General features: G+C 38.5%; 1 protein-coding gene across 13 annotated transcripts in view; it reads right to left on the reverse strand.

Moving 5' to 3' along the window:
• Positions 1-3,258: 3,258 nt before the first annotated feature.
• OXR1 (oxidation resistance 1) overlaps positions 3,259-22,136 on the reverse strand; it is a 290,279-nt gene continuing 271,401 nt past the window's right edge. For 10 of the 13 annotated variants that reach the window (XM_037379603.1, XM_037379602.1, XM_037379595.1 and 7 more), the window contains 6 exons: positions 16,004-16,084; positions 12,456-12,581; positions 10,566-10,718; positions 6,753-6,848; positions 6,086-6,159; positions 3,259-5,306 (listed from right to left, as the gene is read on the reverse strand). In XM_037379603.1, coding sequence (XP_037235500.1) covers positions 5,171-5,306; positions 6,086-6,159; positions 6,753-6,848; positions 10,566-10,718; positions 12,456-12,581; positions 16,004-16,084 — 666 coding nt within the window. In that variant the 3' untranslated portion in view covers positions 3,259-5,170. The remainder of the gene's footprint in view (positions 5,307-6,085; positions 6,160-6,752; positions 6,849-10,565; positions 10,719-12,455; positions 12,582-16,003; positions 16,085-22,136) is intronic. The other 3 variants (XM_037379596.1, XM_037379607.1, XM_037379606.1) reach the window with 1 other exon arrangement.

Genomic DNA, 22,136 nt, shown 5'->3' on the forward strand with positions numbered 1-22,136 from the left:
GAACAGTTCACCGCAGATGTTTTTTTCAGTGTTTCTGTTCATGTGTGACTTAAAGCCCAAGAGCACCTCACGATTGTATGAAGAATCATATACATCTGCTTTCACTCGCTGACCTGAGACAGTAGGCACGATGTATTTTGGTACTGAAACACTCAAACTGTAGTATACCACTGAAGAGGTGTACTTCAGTATTACTCACGTTTACACTCACACAAGGGCAATCTCCGCCTTGTGGTACGCCTACTGACAAAAAGGGTTGTGCTGACCGGATCACAAGCAGGTTTAGCTCTGGCATTTTACCGCCCTTGCCCCATACAGTGCAGGGTGGCAGACAAGCGACTTAGAGAATGCCTGCAGTTTATTCAGTCCAACACAATCATCTTACTTCAGGTTCATTAGGGAAAGTTACGCACACACTTCAGAGGCAACAATTGCTCCCAATGTCTGAAATTTAGGCACATCTGCACCTAAGTTAACGGTAATGCTAAGATTCATAAAAGTTTCATCCACTTAAACATTTGTGAGCAACTGCTATTGATATTTGACTTTTTTTGCAGGCTCCTGTATGCCCACCAGAAGTCACTGTGGACAAGACTATGCTTTAACATTTTCATATAATGGATATACTCATACTAGGGGGCAAGACCAGACAGACTAAGCTGCAGGGCAAACTTCCCAGCTGAAGTGTAATTCAGTGACAGAGGAGATGCGGAACGTTCCTGTTTTTTCCTCTATGGAATGTAGCAGAGAACTGAACTTCTGTAAATTTTGTTCGAACACATTCAGCGATAGAATGGACCAGTGGCACTTTACTCCTTGAATATCAACATTTCATTTAGTCGAGAGAACAGAACATAGAATCACTTAGGTTGGAAAAGACCCTTAAGATCACCAAGTCCACCACTAAACCATGTCCCAGAGTGCCACAATTCACAAATCTTCTAAAAACCTCCAGGGGTGGTAACTAAACCACCTCCCTGGGCAGCTTGTTCCAATGGTTGACAAACCTATCAGTTAACCTTCGAGATAGTTAGCAACTCCCAGTTACTCTCATGGTGGCTTACAGTTCCACATTATATTTTGAAATACTATATTCATCCCCGAGATGTTTTATATGAAACACTTCCTTCTGATAAGTAATAGATCTCCCTCATTTTCCTGTCTGAGGCTTGTGTTGCTCTTGCAAGGGTTGTGTAGTTTGCTAGGAAAGCAAACTTTCTTCATCAGTATTGAAAAAGTCATCTCTTCTGTAGGAACCGCCAGGTACATTTTCCATATTCTGAATGCAGCTTTCATGCTTAAGTAAAAGCGTGGAATTTGTATCAGAAGAAATAAATTTGACTTTCAAACCTTTGTATTTTGTCAGGTCTTAAATCAGTTGCTGCAGTGGCTTGAAGCAAGTGGATGGTTCACTGGATGTGTATCCCACACAGTGGAAATCAGCTCTCCTCCACGGCAGTAGTTCCTCCTTCAAAATACTTCCGTGCAGCCACAACTCAGTATTACAGCTCATTTTTAAAACAAGGGAAGGCTACTGAAATAAAATTAGCTGTAGTGGAAAGTATAATATTTTCGATGAGATGTTCGGTCACTGATCACAGAACAAATACTGGCAAGCCCTGTGGCCAAAGCTACAGTGTATACATACAGCTGCTATGTATACACTGCACCACGCCAGGGCACTTACGTAGCACAGCGTTCAACAGTATGTGTACTACTAGCAGCGTAACCATTACAACAGAAACTCAACAAGAATTGCAAAGCTTGCTAGATAAGCAGGACAGCAGAAACCAGAGCTTGAACAGATCCGACACTGGCGATACTGCAGCGGAACAGCCGGCGGCAGCGCTTTGGTTTGTACGCACTACATTAAGCGTACACCATTCACTCAGCCGGACACTCTCCGCTCTAGTAGCACAGCGTAGCTCTATTCACATTGCAGTAGCATGACCTCTTAAGGGGAGAAAGAGCAGAGGTTTGGTCCCTTAACCGAGCTCCCTGTTGCTGTGGCAATAGTAAAACATCCTGATGACGTGTTCATTCGCAAAGGAAGAACATGAGAGAGATTTAAGATTCACATTCTGAAAGGAATACTGGGGAGAATCCAAATAAAGATTATTATTTACTTTAATCTGAAACAGAGTGAGTGGTAAAAGTTTTTACTCCTCTTCAAAGACTTTTTTATGCATATGTGATAAAACCTATAGGGAAAAAAATAGTCTAATGTAGTATATACATGTGAGCAGGAGGATATAAGCACAAGCCACGTGACAAATCATGCCCTTTTGTAGATTACTCAAAAAGAGTAATTAACATTGATCGGATTTAGAGCTGAAAGATGACATGGTAAGAATCCCAGGTATCTGAGGCATCAAGTTAGTCAAAGAATACATCCGAGTACTGTATGCTGAGACAGTCTCCTGATACCCAACTCTTTCAAAACTTGGCTCATAAAAGCCTTCAGCATATATCAAATCTCAACTCCATACAATCACAGAAGCAAACCTTGCCAGGAAAGATTGAAAGAAATTATACTGCAGAAAATTCATATTGAGTTGAAGGCAGGAGGTACATCAAGACAGTACCTTTGATCTCATCTGTATGGTCTTTTAGATGTGTCATATAGAAGTTAACTATACCTTTGGTTAATAAAATCCATGGTCTTTCATTAATACACATGCATTACTCTGTAGATCCTTTCGACAGCTAGTTACATCACTTACCACAGTCACTTATGATTTAGCTCAAATGTCTTTCTGTTCCTTAAATAATTTAGTATTTATACAAGTGTGATTGCTACTGTACTGCTTACTATACTGCTGTTCCTTTCCACTTTTTTCCCCATGTGCCTTTTGAAGACTGGTCCAATACTCAGCAACAATCAGCTACTGAAGATTTTCTGTGCTCCTGTATAATTCTTCAAACTATAATTTTAATAAAAGTCTTCACAGTAGCATTTTAAAATGTAAAATATGCTTTATTTGCAGTACAATCTTAGGATAGAGACTAAGCACTTTAATTAATGTATTTTGTCAGCAAGGATAATCTGAGACACCTTTCTTTTTTTCTGCTCTTGAAAATGGCTGGAGCCAGCACATTTCACTCTCACCACTTCCCATTGGGCTTTCAAAACCCAGAACTCCCAAGAAAGATGAGCAAATACACCCTATGTATTCAGTAATGTTACTACATGAACAGCGGTAACCTGCATTTGTGCTTCTAGGTGAACTCCAATTTCTAAATAAATTCCAACTCATGTTTATTTTTACATATATTTAGATTTATTTGCTATACATCACTGTGACCTTATAGTACTTTAAATCCATTACAGGATTTTTGTTGTTGTAATAATCAGTCTTAACTCCACAAAGACATTAATACTGCTGTGGAAGACCAAAGGGGAGAAAAGCCATTTCAATTTATTTACAGTTCCTTATTTTGTAAACATTTAGTCTACACATTGTACTAAGTTCTAATAAGGATAAAGAGCTATACATAGAGACAGGAAACAAAGCCCTGTACTTCTATTCATATTGAGCATTAGCATATTATAGGTGAAACATCTGCCCTTTCTCATTACCATAGCAGTAAGCTGTCTTCAAATAAGTTTTTAAAACTTTCCAGAGATGTAAGTATTTTGAAATAATATACAACTACATCTACTTAAGCCAACCCATTTGGCTTTTATTCCATTTCTAGAATAATTTAAAGTGCTATAAGCAACCCGTCAATCAACACTTTTCTATAATAACAAAACTACTTTAAACATTAATTTACAAGATAATATACAATGTTCATCTGAAATAGCTGAAATTTCAGCACAAAGTCAGTCACTGTCACACTTAACAGCAATTTTTTTGGGATTTTTTTTTGTTTTTTCTTTTGTTTTGTTTTTGCAGAACATAGAATAAAAGCTTTGAAACAAATAGTTTTGTTGAGCTGTTATTGCCACAATGGCTTATCAATTTTTCTACAAAAGTGGACAAGAGCTACTGGAACCGTATTCTAGCCTGTCATTTTTTTTTTTTGAGGTCACATGACAGTAAGTTTGCATATTAAACGAGTCTACTGAGTTACAATATTGTCTACCTATAGTACATTATCTCATTTTAATCAGAGCTGGTGCTAACTGTAGATTTACAACATAGACCCACTCAAAAACACCACAACTATTTTGTTCTTTGGACAGGAATAAGCTATATTCTTGGAGCTGATGTGCTACACGGCTACAACAGTATAACAGTATATATCTGACACTTTATGCTGAAGAAAGATGCATCTGTTTCTGTACTTTTAATGCCCTACTATAGCTACAAATTGTTCACCAACTTTTGCTTGCTTTAGCCTTTTGATTTTGTGGAAATATCATATTCTTACATTCCCTTGCTATTTTTAAGTCCTTGCCATGTAGCTCAATGTTGTCAGTATTTGTCCCAAACCTGCAGATCATTAACAGCATGTGCAAAACACTTTTTAACACAATCAGCATGCAGCTAGAACACGTATTAACTGACTTTTTCTAAACATGAACAATAAACAAGACAAGTGGCACTTTTGACTTAGGATATCTTCTAACTTCACCATATGTGTACTGGTATGTGTTATGAAGGAATGCTAGGCTTCTCATCTATTTGTGGCACAGTATGAATTAACCTGTCATTGGTCCAGACCCATCTCTGCAGTACTGCTGCCAAATACCCACACGCAGCTTTCTTCTTACAGGTTCACAGAGGGCAAACTTCATTCATAGACATAATTTGAATACAAAAATAATAACCTATATTCAGTGAAGCAGCCCCCTAACAGGTTTGCAGAAAGGTGTGTGTGGGAAACCTGGGAGGTGACTATAGTAAGGATAAGAAAATTTTGTAGGCCGCAAGGCCCAAAGTAACCAGTGTTAGTTTTTAGTCTACATGTTCTTTATTTTGTAAAAGTGTCTAAAGCTTAGAAAAAGTAGGACAGTATACTACAGATATGAGAGCATGAAAAAAAGTCTGCTATTTAAAAATAGTAACTAGATGGCCACGTTGAAAACTCAACAACAAACCCCCACCAAAATCAAAAACAATCAGAAAGGTAAAATGGTGCATTATATTGCTCCAAGGGATTTTTTGAGCTGCACTGATTCATGTCAGGTTTGGGACAATACCCTGTAAAAATAGTTAAATACTCATTCAAAAGCCCATATTTCTATGTCTTGAATAATGAAGTCTTCTCGCTTAGAAAGTGTATGATTCCCAAATGTTTTACATGAATGACTTCTTCCATGGTAGAGATCACCATCAAGCCAAAGAGCAAACTCCCCTCTGCAAGACAGACAATGTATTAAAGCAAAAGACTGAGGGAATAAGCATTACACCTAATAATGTATTCTTCATTCAGAATTCAGAAATGAAGAGGAACTATAGAATTCTTTTTTGACACAAGTAACTCATAGGCGCTGATAAATTTGAAGCTGCCAAGATTCTCCCCCCACACCCCCCCTTATTATTAGTTTGGGAATATCCTTCTTTCAGATATTCTGAAATAAAAAACTAATCAGACTTCCTCAGTTTTCAGCCCCTTCCATTTGTATTAAGAAAAGGGCATAAAAGTACTCTTATACATGAGGAGAATGCTGATAACAAGTAAGGGAAACATCCCAGAAGCTTATGCACTTGCATGGACGAGGGGGCAGGAAGTGGGTGACAACATATAATTTCTGAAGACACTGACATGTCTTGGTATAAAAAGAGTTTTGGTGCAAGCCTCTTCTAGTTAAACATAATTTTCACATTTACGTACCCTCAGAATCGTAACAACCTGTGTCCATCCGGAATATACCAGACGCACAGGCAAGTAGAGCATGCAAGGCATCATAACCTTGCAGGCTGAAACTTGATGCCATACTAGACTGAAGACAAACCTTCTGTTCAAGTTTCCTCGACACAGGAAGCTAAACATCTGACATACTAAATCTTTCTTGGCTGGTAACTGTTGAGTCCTGAGCTATCAAACTGAAGTCAATTCAAAATTTTCTTTTCAAAGCTATGCAGACATGCACACTTTTAACAGACTCATAACAAACCCCACCACCACTACTTACCCTCCTCCACCAAAAGCAAGGGAGTCCATGTCTCCCTTAATGAAGAACATGTTGTCTCCTGTCCATTTGAAAACCTAAGGGGGGGGGGGAGAACAACCCCAAAACAGACTAGTAAGTTCAGGTATTTTAACTTTTTGTTTGGGTAGAAAAGAAACTAAACATCAGTGGAGACAAACTATGGGTAGCTAGAGACCAATTTAATGAAGTTACAAAGTTTACACAGAAGATTCAGGGAACAGATATATGCAGACAATAATTCTTGTATGTTTTATACTATTTAAAATAAGACCATTCCAAAACAGGTGGTCTTTAAGCACTGACACTTCTACACAATGAAAAACACCAAGAAAATATGCTTCGTTAGATGATATGCCCTTTAAAGGATGTAGTTTGTCAATTTTCAGATAGACATCTAGCAGAATTTAGAACAGTAGAAAAATCTTCAGTACAATGAAAGAGTCAGGTTGAATGTGTTTCTCACTATGCAAACACTACCAATTTACTATGCAGTTATGGATTCTGTGGAAAAAACTAGTATGATGACATTTTTGGGTCAGCTCCTAGAATTTTTCCAGATTATGTAATGTTAGATTTATTCAGTAAGTATTTCAGGTTAATGCATATGGGAGGGAGGGAAGCAAAAGCATACAAAGTAATTACTACTTACCTCAAAATCTGGAGAAAAAGTGAACATAAAGGTCTCCCCAGTGCCATAAAAACCATCACTCACTTTAAATGGTTCAGATGCTAGTGCACCAAAAACCTGTAAGCAAAAATAGGCAAGAGAAAATACGTAAGAAAAACTACACAGCATCTGACTGGTTTCGAGAAAAAAGATTGCTGGTCTTCTAAAGAATACCAGGGATAATTTTCTTCAGATGTCCTGATAATGCACATCAGACTGAGGCTTAAGTCTAACATATCAATCACGCCAATAGTAGATATTTTGCAACCCTTTTGTTTAATTCAAGCACTAATCACTTTGCAATAAAATTTTAGTGATATGCACAACGGCCAACAAAATTAATGTAATGAAGCTAGTACTGCACATTTTACAAGTCACTGTTGAGACTGCATTGTTATGGAGCAGAAGAGGTAGGACTTACCAAATTTCTAGTCATAACAGCCAGAGAAGTTTCCTTGTATTTTATTACTTATGTTACCTATTTTTAAAGGTCAAAACATCGCTACACCGACAAGATATTTTAGTCATGTGTAAAACTATTCCTTTACTTAAGTGAATTACCTTTGAGCATACACGTGACCAGTATTTACACTCTACGCTGGAGGAAGTTTTAAACTTACACTACAAGATGATGAAAAGTATCAGTCACTAAAGGCACTCATTTTTCAAAAACCTCTATCAATTTCAGATGCACTGTTAAACAGCAAGTTCAGTCTAAAAGCTTTAAGTTCCATGAACTGAGGTGCAAGCTTCGGTACCTCTGTTTTAATGCAAGCTCACAGGAAGACTAGCCCAAAACTTCTTTGCACAGACATTTATCTCACTCAACATATAGGATCAAACGCTGGCCAGATATTTCTGTTACCCCACACATCTAAACAACAAGAACAGGCTTAAATGGTAGTTTCTCTCTTATGTTTTGCTTTCTGGGGAATTTTGCTTTCTGGGGAAATCAGACCAAGTCAGATGAAAATGAAGGAACTCTTTCAAGAAGAAAAAAATTTTTGTTTTCCTGTTACTTTCCAGAAGGCTTGCCCCCCTCCCCCTTCTTCCTTTTCCTGTGGGTGGTGTTTTTGGTTTTGTGGGGGGTTTTTTTGTTTGTTTGGTTTTTTGTGTCTTTTTTTTTTTTTTTTTTTTTTTTTTTTTTTAAGGGTAGGTGGTTTGCAATGAGTCTCCAATGTTACCAAAACCTACAGCTTTTTTAGAGTTTTCTTTTTTTAGCCCACTACTAGTTAGATGGCCTCATGGGTCTGAGTGTTTTGGCTCATGGGTGGTTTTTTTTTTTTTTTGTTTTGTTTTGTTGTTGTTGGTTTTTTTTGTTTTGTGAGTGGTTTGTATTTTTTTCTTCTTTGTCCAACCCTTTAAGCAAAATTGCCAATCAATTTTAAAAAGAAATTGAGCTTGGAGAAGACTTTTGGGGAAAAAAACAAGATGAAACTTAGCCTTTACTGAACTACATTATGAAAAGTTACAAGGTTACACTTGCTCCTCACTCAACTGATTGTCAACATCAGATAAAGGCTATTGTCCATGTTTATGAAGACAAAGAACAGGGTCTCGAGGAAGTAGCCCAGAAAATAAATGAATTCTAGTTTGAAGGAAAAGTACCTCAACTGAGGGTAAGACAAAACCAATTTCTTTCATAAATATAAAAGCTACAAAGTAGGCAGAACAAGGAATGCCAAAAAGGACTGAGGATGTATGCTCAGCAAGTAGCAAGAAACTGTCTGGTCATTTTCTGTCACACTTCAAAAAGGATAAGCCTCATTTGGGATCATCTCCAAACCAGATAGCTTAGAAAACAGGCAGTGATCTTGGGGCCTAGAATATGAAAACACTTGCTCTCTCTTAAAACACACTCTGTAAAAGCATAAATAGTATTTATCTTAGCATATTGCTAGTGAAGTATTTCTGGATACTCTCCTATATAAGCAATATTCCAATTCTTTTTAGGTTACAGAAAGCAGTTTTATAGGACTAACTGTCAGGAAACTACAAGATATTAAAAATAAATTAACCTCTTTCAAAAAAATCGATAGCTTATTTAAAAAGTAGATGACCCTGATTAATTACCAAAGGGCACAGTAGGCTACCATTGTCCTGTTTTTCATTATTGTAGATCCTTGCATCAAGAAGAAAAAGACTTCAAAACCTATGGAAATTCAATGTATGGAAAGATAGTGTAAAATGAGTTTTTCCTTGTCAAATGCAAAGATGTTTCTCATTAATAGCCTGAGACACAGAAAACTTCACTTTCACTACACTGGTGATGGACTGAGCATGTACACCTTGTCAGAGCCTTTCTTTCTGTAGCATACGTTGCTCACTGTATATGGATTTCACTCACTCTTGTGTGAAACCTAGGTAGGATTTGGCATAAACTATGAAAGGTAAGTTCAGTGGCTACTTGACACAAAAGTCCAAGGAACACTTCCATACAGGCATGTGCCTGGGAACATGTAAGTTGAGATTTGCCATGGGTTGTTTCACATAAAAAACCCCTCCCCAAACCACTATGACATGTCTACGAGTCCCCTGTTTTGATTGGGTGAATGTGACATTTTTTGAACATGCAAGTTGAGATATTCATACGGAAGGTAATCTCTATACTTCAGCAACAGAACAACACTACATGCTGGTGGCAAGACAGCCCTATCAGAAAAGGGACATTCTCTTTCTGGGCCAAATAATCAGGTACTGGGAAGTAAGTATCTCACAAATTAATCTTCAGAAGCTAGTATGCGAATTGGAGAAGGAAAGTTACCAAAGGCTTTAAAGACCTTTAAAATAAAGCTGATGTTTATCAAGACATCTCAAGCCTAGTTACTAGTTTTTATCTCCAAGATTAAAAATTAAGTGAAGAAAAAGGTTCCCTTTTAAAGAACTTCTGGGGAAAAGTGCTCTACTAGCAGGGATTTTTCTTTTTAAGGGATCCCTGAGGCAGGAAACAGAAGGAAAAAATCCCACCAAACCAAGTTGTAACCTGAATTAAAAAACACATCCTTCATTTACAGTTTTCAGACCCCCTGAATGATATGAGGTGGCATGCCCATGCTTCTGAAAATAAACAGTAGTTACCAAAGCGGGACAGATAAGTGAAGCATATGCTACAGATTTTGCAGCGGTCTGTCAATACTTCATGACAGCAGTAACTTGCTTCCATGGGAGAGCACAGAAGTTTCAGAAAGAATCGAAGTCTCATGCTGCCTAGAACATTCACCTGTTACTGGAATACTCAGAGAGGATGTTTGCTATTGAAGTGGTGAGATGTGATCCACTTTCTGAAATTTATACCCCAGACAAAGGAGAATAGAGTGCAACTACATAGACTCAAGGACAAAAAATTAATAATGTAGCAAAGATCCCACAGCCCTTGAATGGGAAAGAGATGTTTGCTACAGCCACAGAACATACCAAGAAGCACTAGCCACAGCTGGCAATCCCATTTCAACTCAGCAAGATCTTTCAGCATCAAAAAGTTTTAGAGACTATACTTCTCTTGCTTTATAGAAATGCATTAAAAATATTAAAAGTAAATTCAGTCATTGGGTATTATGAGACTCATGCATTGTGACAGTGCACTTGTATTATTAAATTATTTCCTAGAAATGTAGCATGTCAGAGGATTGCTTGACAGTGAAGCACATTTTTAAAAGCCTCTACATAACAACCAAGGAGAAAACCAGCCTGACACACACAACTATCTCCCACGATGGGCTCGTGTCAACTATTCCCTTATACTCCTCAAACAATTTTCTTAATGGGTACCCTACCTCCACACAAACATTTTCCTACCTGTCCATCACTGTCCTTGATAACCAGCAGTACAGGTGTGTCTAATCCCAGCATCGTTCGATACAAAGTCTTCAAGCTCATGCCATGCTTTCCAGTACTGTAGACAAGAGTCCATGGATATCCAATGGTCCGTGGTGGAAGAGACTTTGTGAGCTGTTAACATGATGACAACCCTCTCATTTATTATATATATTTACTATTTTAAAGAATATATTACATATAAATGAAAGCAGATTTTGTTCTTCTGAACTACTACAAGTGGCCTGAAAAGCTAGTTTAGAACTGCAGACCAACTCCAAATTTAGCTTCACATGTATATTTTCCACCCCTGATCTCTCAAGGTTTCTTTTCCTACTTCTACCAGTGACCTGCAGAAGAATGATTTACCAATGGAAGAACATATTTGGTAAGGTCTCTAAAATGTTCATCTAAAGAAAGTAAAGACATGTAGTTATTTTTCCATGACAATACTATGTCTCAGTGTTGGGGAACTAGATCACTCAAGAAAACAGGAAACAAGCTGAAGGGTAAAGGATGCTTGCTCCCCTGTTCCTGTGTGCTTGAATGCAGTCAACCTTAAATCAAGTCTTTAAAAATTTAATGAACTAACTTTGGACTAGAAAGTAAGAACCACAGTGAAAGCCAAGCATTTTTCAAGGAAGAATGAAATAAGGGTACAGAAAGACTAGTGTTATCATGACATATTGAAAGTTGTAATAAGAAAAAAAGCAAAATTTTAGCTATGACTTATGTCGTGTTTATGCACTTAGACATATACAAGTCTAAATGGCTGGACAGGATCCATGCAAGGGTACTGGAGGAGCTGGCAGAAGTGTGCACTGAGACACTCTCCATCATTTATCAGCACTCCTGCCTAACTGGGGAGGTCCCAGTTGACTGGAGGTTAGCAATTCTGGTGCCCATCTACAAGAAGGGGGGGAGGAGGATCTGGGGAACTACAGGCCTGTCAGTCAGTGCTGACAGTTCTCTCAGTGCTGGGGAAGGTTATGGAGCAGATCATCTTGAGAGCCATCACATGACGGGTACAGGACAAGCAGGTGATCAGGCCCAGCCAGCATGGGTTTGTGAAAGGCAGGTCCTGGGTGCCTAACCTGATCTCCTTCTGTGACAAGGTGACCGGCTTAGTGTATGAGGGAAAGGCTGTGGCTGTTATCTGCCTAGACTTTAGTAAAGCCTTTGACACCCTCTCCCACATCATTGTCCTGCAGCAACTGGCTGCTCACGGTTTGGGTGGATGCACTCTTTACTGGGTGAAAAACTGGCTGGACGGCTGAGCCCAGAGTGGTGGTGAATGGAGTTACAGACAGTTGGTAGCTGGTCACAAGTGCCATTCACCAGGGCTCCATGCTGGGGCCTGTCCTGTTTATTATCTATTGACATTCTGGATAAGTGGATCAGGTGCACCCTCAGAAAGTTTGCAGACTATGCCAAGCTGAGCGGGGAGTATTGATCTGCTTGAAGGCAGGAAAGCTCTGCTGAGGGATCTGGACATGCTGGATCAATGGGCTGAGGCCAGTTGTATGAGGTTCAACAAGGAGAAGTGCTGGGCACTGCGCTTGGGTCACACCAACCCCACACAGCGCTGCAGGCTGGGGGAAGAGTGGCTGGGAAGTGGTTGAGTCACCGTCTGTGCAGATATTTAGAAGATGCGCAGACATGGTTCTTAGGGACATGGTTTAGTGGTGGACTTGGCAGTGCTGGGTTAACGTTTGGACTTGATGATCTTAAGAGTCTTTTCCAATCTAAATGATTCTATTCTGTTCTACTTAATATCACACAAGGTCTCCCTACTAGGGTGTTTTACACTAGGGTCATAGCATTTGTGATACATGCCATTTTTTAGGATTGTAAATTAACATAAGTTAATACCTTTTCAATTTGTTCTGGCTGTAATAATTCACTGGGATCACTAAGATTTGGCCGGAATGCTTCAGGCTCCAGTTCTGTTTTGATATTTGTTGCCTGTTTTGAATTGATATCTTCTCTTGTTGTTATCTACAAAAAGAACGATAAGAAAGTAAGTATTACCAATCCTATTTGAGATAAATTTTGCAGGTCTGAAGTCATGCAGTTACTGATCTAGTTACGCAACTCCTTAAAAAGTTAAAAAAATGCATTAGATTTGATCTGACCAAGATTTTCAGTTTCCAATAGCAAGCCAGTACTCAACTATATACTAACTATAGATTACACTGATACCTACTCAGAAGAAACCGATGGTTTTATGCTAAAACAGCGAAACAAAGAGTCCTTATATAGCTGCAGAAGGACTACCAATGCTTTTCAGAGGTCAGCTTAGAAAGTTCTTGCTTTTTAATATTAACATAATGTTCATATTATATCTAATTAAAAAAAATCTAGACAGAAAAGGATCTGAAACTTCAACATGGACATTTGTCAGTAGTTTCTGATGCAATATTCTTTTAAAGTACTTGTGAAAGTTTTCAGATACGTGGTAGACATGTGGAAAGACTGCTGTCAAGTATTTTGAGTAAACCATCTGAATGGAGCCTTAGGAATATTGATGCTCCATAAGCTGATTTGCTGGAGTACTTATGAGACTCAAAGAAGAAAAAATGGAGAGGGTAGGAAGGGGAAAGCAGCAGTAATACTTATGCTGCGTAGTGAGCTTCGAGGCTTGGCAAAGATACATTATGTATAAAGATCGTGTGGTAGTCTAAGCTACTTGCCCCTTAGACCTACCCTATTGAGTTTTGTAGATCAACATTCAGTGGAGGTGGCAAAAGGCCACAAAACTCATCAAGTAAAGTTCACGACAGCTTCTTACTCCTGTCCACATTCACTGGCACTTTCAAGCTAAAATGCCACGTGCTGAGAACTAGATTAGTGAGAGCCAAACAGGTTTCCTTCCATAAATCTTGCTGCAGGGATATTTAAAACTTGCTGTGGGGATAATGAAATCTGACAGAGGAGTAGGACAAAGTGAAGGAAGTTAGTAGCTTAAGCCACTACAACAAGACTTATTAAAATGTTGAGAGATTTGCTGAAGAAAAAAAAAAGGGATCTTAATAAGAATGAACACATTTGAAAAATTCATCAGCCTTTCATTGATGAAGTTTCACTGAAGGTCACACTGCCCAAATTATCTGCAGTCTGAATCCTGAGAATTTCAACAAAATAACTGCCAAAACCACCTATCAACTCCAGAATAATAACCACTGTTTGCCACATACCTCATACTCTGAACATACAGGACACAACTACAATACTTCACAGTACCAACATGATAAACTTTGCCAAGCTTTTGTGAAAAAAACTTTCTCAGTTACAAAACAAAAGTCAAATAAAAAATCTCTCTGAAATACAGATAGGAATATTTAAACAAATAAACCACCTGTGGAGAAGAAAAAAAGAAAGAAAAATCACCCCACCCCTCTCCTTTCCCTGAAGAACTATGAAAAAAATTACTATCATAAACTCCTGTTACTTAAAAATACTTATGAAGTATCAAAGCATATTTATACAATAACTTAATTACAATATTAATTCTTAACTCAACAAAAGGTGGGCTTAAAGAAAGTGAGTATCAAGCAAGCAAAAGATTCAAGCCTTCTACTTTTTAGTGGAAGGTAACAAGCATTTCCAATGTAAACTGTGCAATAATTTTCATATCACAACAAAAAAGTATATGCATTTATCCATATAGCTTCACATACAAAAAGATGACCTACAGACTGCATTACAGAGTACTATCTACAAAACATGTTATTTCATAGTCCAACTCTTCTCCACATTCAATGCTTTTCTTCCATCACATAGTACTACTTCAACTCCATAGAAGTTCAGCATTGTTCAGCTGTGCAGCGGAAAGCTTATCCCCTTTGTTATTCCTTAATCCAAATTATTCATGTTTTGTGCAGTGCACTTTAAGAATTGGTGAGGGGCGACTGTGGGTTTTTTGTTTGTTTGGGTTTGGGCTTTTTGTAGGCTGGATTTTTTGCCTTTTTTAATTATTGTTACAGTAAAACAACTGTCTTCTAGGAACAACACTGCTTTGTAGAAGCAGACAAAGACACATATCCGTTCAAAGGTATCTGCTTGACAGAATGCACTGTAGATTTGAAACTTGCAAATCAATTTCCCGCTTAACTTTTGACAGAGCTAACCGACCTGTAGTGAGATTCCAAGGGCTTCTGAGGTCAGTAACTGCCATGCAGCCTACATCACAAACTCTCAAAAGGCCTCAGAGCACAGATTTTATAGACTCTAGTCCATCACATCAGATTTTTCAAGTTGGCCTAAACCTTGAGTTTGGGCATTCCAGGGGAAAGACATTTGGAAAAAGCTCTTACAATTCCAGGATATTAATACAAGGATTGTCCATCACCACTTGCCAGAAACAGAACTGTTTTGCTCTCAAGTGGGAACGAAAGGGGTTTTTTTTCCCAAATTTTCCAATTTTACTATAGAACTACAAGTGCAGCTTTTGGGTTCATGCTCATTATTGATCTATAAAATGTTAGTAAGTGGTATGGTTGCAAAGTACTTAAATTACTGAATATTAAACAAACAGAAATAAGAGAACTAAGAAAATGTTTCTTATGTATTATTACATAATAGGTGAAAAAATTCAAGATCAAAGTAAAAAAAAAACAGAATTGAAACTTTTTTACAGTTCCAGCAGACAGTTACTACAGGAAAACAAAATACTCAATACATAGCTTACAACTCCTTAGAAGCTTTCCACCAGTAAGTTATGTATGACATAGATAGTAACTAACAGTTTTATAAATGTCAAAGAACTAAGAAACACCTAAAGAGAATGCAAATAGCGGTTTAAGTCTGTATCAGTAAACCTTCAGAAATCCAAACCAAAATACTGTTTCCAAAGTACCATTTTTGAAACTGACAGTTCCATTACCAGCTCGATGTCTGTGCCCCTCAGCTGTGCTGAACTGCCTCAGTTACCTGCTTGTGTAACAGGAAAAATACTTACCTATTCCACAGAAGTTGTGAATCTTCATACTTGCTAAGTACTGTGAGATTCTTGATGAAAGATTCCTATATAAAATTAAACACCTATGCAACAAGGTTTTGGATCCTTCACCTGTTTTGCATTCTTTTTAGGAAAACTTCTACCTAACACAACACACCAGTCTGAAGTGGAAGTTAAAACACATCACTCCAAGTCAAGCAGTACTAAGAACAAATTTTCAAATTCTGACAGAAAATTCCTGTTTGAAAAATGTGGAAGTAATAATTCCATCAAAAAATTACCGATTCCATCATAGCATTGCACAGTTAAATATATGTCCAAACCAAAGGAATTTTCTGCTGGATCCTTGTAGTGCTGTAGACAAGACAAACCCGGGTGCGGGACTTGCCCTGATCAAAGACACTACAAAGAAAGATGTTTTAGTATCTGGAGATGGGATTTAAACTACTGAAGAGGGCACCTGGAGACGTCTGCAGAGTGTGCGCAGTTCTTCGCTATTTAGAGCATCGATCCTGCGGTGATACTCAGCCACTGACACTACCTGAATATGGAGACAGGAAGACAATAATTCCACTGACAGTTGAAGAAAAGTAAAAAGATAAGAAAGAAAAAAGTGGAAGAGTAATGAAGGGAAAATGTGCGATGATAACAAACAAACAAGAAGTACTACAAGATGTTTGCTCCTGCAAGGACAATGCACATGTGGGTGATCTTAGACAAATGAGTAGACACAGCAAAATTACATATTAAACACTAATGGCACTAGCAGACAGATATATCTCACTGCTCTAGGATGAATATAGAGCTGATATAGAAGCGCATAAAGTTACCAGTATCGGGATGCTAAATTAGAAGTCAATCTGAATTGCATGCCTTAATCCAAACTCTTCAGACGAAAGTCCTCTCAAACACTCTTTATACCCAGATTAATGAGTTCTATGAACCTGGGTTGCTTTCCTGAATAAAGACTAGAAGCAAACCTCAGGCTTCTCAGTAGATTTTGACTCTTCTATCTGGCAGTGAAGATAACTGTTAAAGACAATGTAGCAGGACTAAAGTTTAGTAACTCCCCAGTATTACCTCACAGTATCTTTATCCTGGACATTCTATTCACCTCCAAAGCTTCAGGAGCTGCTCATCTGTCAACGCATTCACTCCAAATGGCACCTCCACTTTGGCAGGACATATACAGCCAGAAAGCCTTTATCCAGAAAGGTCTGGAACATGCTGCTCTGGTGCAACAAGCTGGCTAAAGGACTACAACAGTCATTTTGATGTAACTACAGCAATAATGTGATTTTGAGAATGACTCAAAATCATCATTCATATAAAAGCATCTTAAAACAGCTGGTGGAGAGATTAAATGGATGTCCCATGTAGTAAGAGTGTATTAAAAACTTCTAGAGCCTACCACAGCGCAAAGGAAGATAACCACAAGTCCAGCAGCTCCCCATCTACCTGCCCCTACTACAAGGAGTTTGGCCAGATACTCGCCACTGTCCTGAGTACAGAGCCCACAGTCATGCATTACTGGCTCTTGAGCAGCGATGGTTCACTTTACCCTATGCAGCTGCAAAGCAAGGAAAAAGGAATACTTGTGACATCCAGTTTTATTACTGAATAATCAGTAATTACTAGCACGCAATTTGTTTCCACCATTTTCTACTATTCTCTTAAAAAATATCAAGAACGTTGTTGGAAGTTGCATTGGTTTGTGCATTTTCAGAATCAAGCAGCTATACATAAAGCTTTAGCAGTATCCCACTCAAGCATATACGTGGTAGTGCAGTTTTGTCCTTTTTATTTGCTATGACAGTTCATTGCAAATTACATCGTTTATACCAACACCTTATGAATGTAACCCTGAAAACGCAACAGTGTGAGGACTGGACCCTTGACCCTTGTTGCTTCTTTAAGTTCAGCCCCTTACACAAGAGGCAGTAGTTAACTTACAATGGGCCATAAATGAGTGGTTACATAAGGAGATTCTGGCATGGGGAATCAATCCCCCACACCATTATATAGTTGCTATTTCACATACTGCAATGCAGACAATTCTATAGCCAATGCCCTCTTGCTTTCAACTTGTCAAAAATGCATATTCTACCACCATTCTGCACCTGGGAACTGCTTATCAACCCCTTTGCTCAGTGATCAAGATCTGACACACCTTTTCATATGCCATAGGGGTGCTTGCAACCCTCATGAAAGTGTGCACAAGGTATTTAGATAAATTTCTTACCCGAGACAAACATGAATACTTATCCAAGTATGTACACAATAACTCCTCTTTGGTATACTGAGCCTGTTGCACACCATCACATTACATCTTTACATTTGTTTTGTGAACAAAAGCCTGCATTGTGGCAGACCATTAGCATGCAGTGACAAACCCATAAATAGCATGTCATAGACTGTCGAACTATTAATGGAAAAATTAAAGGCAAGGAATCCCCCCTTTCAAACCCACTGCTTATGGTAAGTATACAATGCATACCAAATTCCGTGAGTAAACCTCAAGACAAATTATCTCAAAGTTACCCACTCATCACCAAACCAGGCTTTAATACACTTAATACATTATGATACCGCAACAGCTACTGTACCTGACCACCTATAAAATGCTGATGGTTTAAGTCAACATGTTTTACTTTTGCCTTGCAGTGGACAAGATTATGTACTTGAGGATTAAATGAGCAACAGAATCCTGAAGTTATGTATGTCTAAGCCTACTAATAGCTACCTTCTGCAACTTAATTCAGGAACTGATTGAGACATATCTTGAAAACAGCTAGCATTTTGTCCCTGCCAGTCTTAAGGGAGCTGTTTTGAAACAGCAGTATTAGTGAGAAGTTTATTCTGTTTTATAACCTGGTTTAATTCATAGTCTGCTTATGCTGTGTTTCCTCTTCTATCAAGATTTCTTCATTTTGCTTCCTTATATGATATTAATCCTCTAGTCTATTTCACCAAGCTAAATACACCTATTATTTTCTTCCCTTGCCCCCTATCCGTACATCAGCTGTCTGGTCTCCTGATCATTTCAGGAGCTACTTTCTACCTTATTCCACTTTGAGCTTTCATTCTTAAACACAGAACTTCATTAGTTTTTCATAGGGTATTAAGAGATCTGGAAAGCAAGGTCTTTCATTCCTGAAAGACATACAGGTTTTGTATGCGTCATATTGGACTGTGTTTTCAGTACAGAGTATTTCTTTGTAGTAACACTTCTCTCATTTTTGGGCAGGTAGCAGTGGATGCCATTTATTTGCGTTTCATCAGGGCTTTTGATTCTATCCTATAGCAGCCTTGCAATCAAACCAGTTACGTATCAAATGCATGAAGAACAAGGCTGAAAAACCGGTGGGACCACTGGGCTCAGAGGGTTGATGTTAACAATAGTTAAGGACCGGAAAAAGCTTCCCAGGGATGCTGTAGAATCTTCATCCTTGGAGGCTTTCAAAGTTTGACTGAGCAAAGTCCTGAACCGATCTGGACAAAGTCTTGCATTTAAGTCCTTAAAGCATAGGACAAGGCTTTCCAAATTCCAACACAGTCCATGCCCTCACACAGAAATTTCCAAATCGCTCAGAACTATAGCAATCTAAGTATTCTGCCCAGGATTAAAGTGCAGGCCTGTATGACTGTGCTATGTGCTTTATTTACTGCGCTCTATTCACTATGCTGTACTGGCATGCATTTCCTTGACACACAAAGCTACCTTTTCAGGATCGGGAAGTGTTCTTGAAGGACCCTCTGTTCTCTCTGGCTCCTTTCTGCTTCAAAAAGAATGCAGGAGGAACAAAGAACAGCTACAACTTTTATTCTAAGTAAGCACTGGTTGGAATAGACAGAGACAAATAACATGTATAGCCAGATTAGCGTGCTTCAGGGCAAAAATGATTCTGCTTAGGAACTTGGAACAATCTACAACAGGACAATTCCAAGGGCTAATAAAGTTTGGCATTACATGGTATATATCACAGAATCAGAATGATTTGGGTTGGAAGGGACCTTAAAGATCATCTTTAATGATCATGACCCAGCCATGGCCAGGGTCACCTTCCACTAGATCAGGTTGTTCACAGCCCCATACAACCTGGCCTGGAACACTCCCAGGTATGGGGCAGCCACAACTTCTTAGGGCAACCTCTTCCATTGTCTCACCACCCTCGCAAAGAATTTCTTCCTAATTTCTAATCTAAACCTATGCTCTTTCAGTTTAAAACCATGACCCCCTGTCCTATCACTGAAGACCCTTGTAGTAAGTCCCTCTCCAGCTTTCTTGTAGGACCTCTTTAGGTACCTGAAGGTCTCCCCAGACCCTTCTCTTCTCCAGGCTGAAAAACCCCAGCTCTCTCAGCCTGTCTTCATAGGAAAGGTGCTCCAGCCCTCTGATCATCTCATGGCCCTCAAAAATCTAATACTTAATACCCTTACAGATCTAATACTATCTGCTCTATTCATAATAGCAACGTTGATGAGAAAACATGGAATGAGTTTTAATGACTCTTGTACTGCGAATGCCTTTCAGCTTGACTCCACAACTTGTACAGGTCAGTTAACTACTTAGCAGAACACACAACAGCTTTAATATTTAATGCAGTGAGTCAAATTGAGCATTTGCTTACTAATGAGTCAACTTATCAAGAGGTAGGATTCTCCTTTTGGAGAAACTCATGTTTCTAAACTTTGTTTTTCTGAAAGTATGTCGGAGTATATAACTCTTACAAGCTACACTGGCATACACAGTGAGCAGTGGACAGTTAGCCATGCAGATGGTGACACATCAGCCCTTTCAGCCACTGGTTATATCAAATCTGCTATACACAGCTATAAACATGAAAACTGCTTACACCGGTGAGGCATTCCTCCCAGTTTAACACAGCCACAAGCGGCCAACACACATGCACATAATGCGTGTTCGCTAACAGGGTGGTGTAAGTGCTGCCCTCAAATCAAGCACAGCTAAACTTTCAGTTTCAGCTACTTGTTAACTCTGTCTCCTTAGAGAAAGGGAGGGTCTTATCAGAGCTGAACAGTGCTTCTGAAAGATAAGAATGAAGAAAGCATAATGGTATAAACTGTTCTCTTCAGCATAACTTATCTATACCCTCATTAACTGTAAATATGAAATAAGACTCAAATATTTAACAAAAATGAAAGCTGAACAATTTTATTTTGAATATTAATACATCTGTGTAAAATCTGGTGAACTTCAAGCTTCATCAGTATTATTTCTTGAGAGTCAAAGTCTCACCTTTCCAGGACATTTAATTGAAAAAAAAAATAAATGCCATCATAATTTTATGCAGCCATTTACAAAGTCACTCCACGATATCAGTCCATCCCCAATTCATCAGTAAATGGGGAGGGGGGAGAATAGGTCAGTCTCTTTTTAAGGGCTGTAAATATCCTCCAACAAAAAATAAAAGGTACACTTCTGAACTGAATGCTGTTAAGACTATTTTAAGAGAAACAGTAACATTTTTTTTTCCAGACAAATTTAGTTTCCTCCCAAAACGTTAGACATTACTTGAAAGAAATAATTTTGAAGAAGCAATCTTCTCCATCATAAATACTATTATTTGGGACATACTGGTTACATTACAATAATGCATTAATACATGAGGTTTACCACCTTAGACAGTTGCAAGGTATCATTCTGAAAAAACTAAGACTAATTTAATTTGGTTAATTTTTAACAAGCATGCCTACAAAGCTTACCATTTTCTGCCTCTTGTTGTTTTCAGCCAACTCATCTCCCTGTCACTCTACTGGTGACAAGGAAGAGAAGGTACAGGAGCTATCCATTTTAAGCAGAGGAAAGGGACTGGAGAATCACAGCAGTCCCCTGGGTTGGCTGGCACAGCAGTTCTTTCTCTCTTTCAACATCTTTAAAACTGGCCTTCTGAACTGTTCTGCAGACCACTATGTTTTCCAGAGCAGGGACAGAAGAGCTGAGTACAATACATGACAGCAACAATCTCCCTGTGATCCATACTGCCTGCACAGCTCTTCTGCAGGATGGACTGTTAAGAATCTGCCTGGAAGTGCCCTAAGCCCACAGCAACTGTGCCAAGCCATAATTAACATATAGTGAAGATAAATTAAAATATCTGCAATAACCAGAATTAATAAATGAACTTGAGATGAAAGCAATCAAAGCCTGTAGCACACAAAGTATACAGAGCCTGGAAACCTTTATAACAAGCTATTTTTTTCAAGATATGAGAAATCCTTAATTTGAGAGATGTAATAACACCTGCAAGAAAACTAAATTTAACATGGGCAAACATTAAACAAAGTTTAGGATGTCTGTGCAAAGAACTAAGAATTAGATTTATGAAAGTTACTTCCTTACAGAGGCAGGTCAGGTGATTTCACTCACTTTGTCCAAAGAAAAAAAAAGATCTGTAGCAACATTACCAATAAAACCCAGCTCTCTTGCAAACCAATTTAAGTAAGTTTCAGCACGAGCAAGCAGAGAAACCAGAGGTTCAGTCGCTGAAAACATAGCACCTGGTGCCTAGCCTCAAGCAGCCAATCCAGAAGGCAGGCTGAGAAAGGTTACATCTCACTTCTGATAGTGC

Source organism: Falco rusticolus, chromosome 3 (genome assembly GCF_015220075.1).
Source record: "Falco rusticolus isolate bFalRus1 chromosome 3, bFalRus1.pri, whole genome shotgun sequence".
Classification (NCBI taxonomy): domain Eukaryota; kingdom Metazoa; phylum Chordata; class Aves; order Falconiformes; family Falconidae; genus Falco; species Falco rusticolus.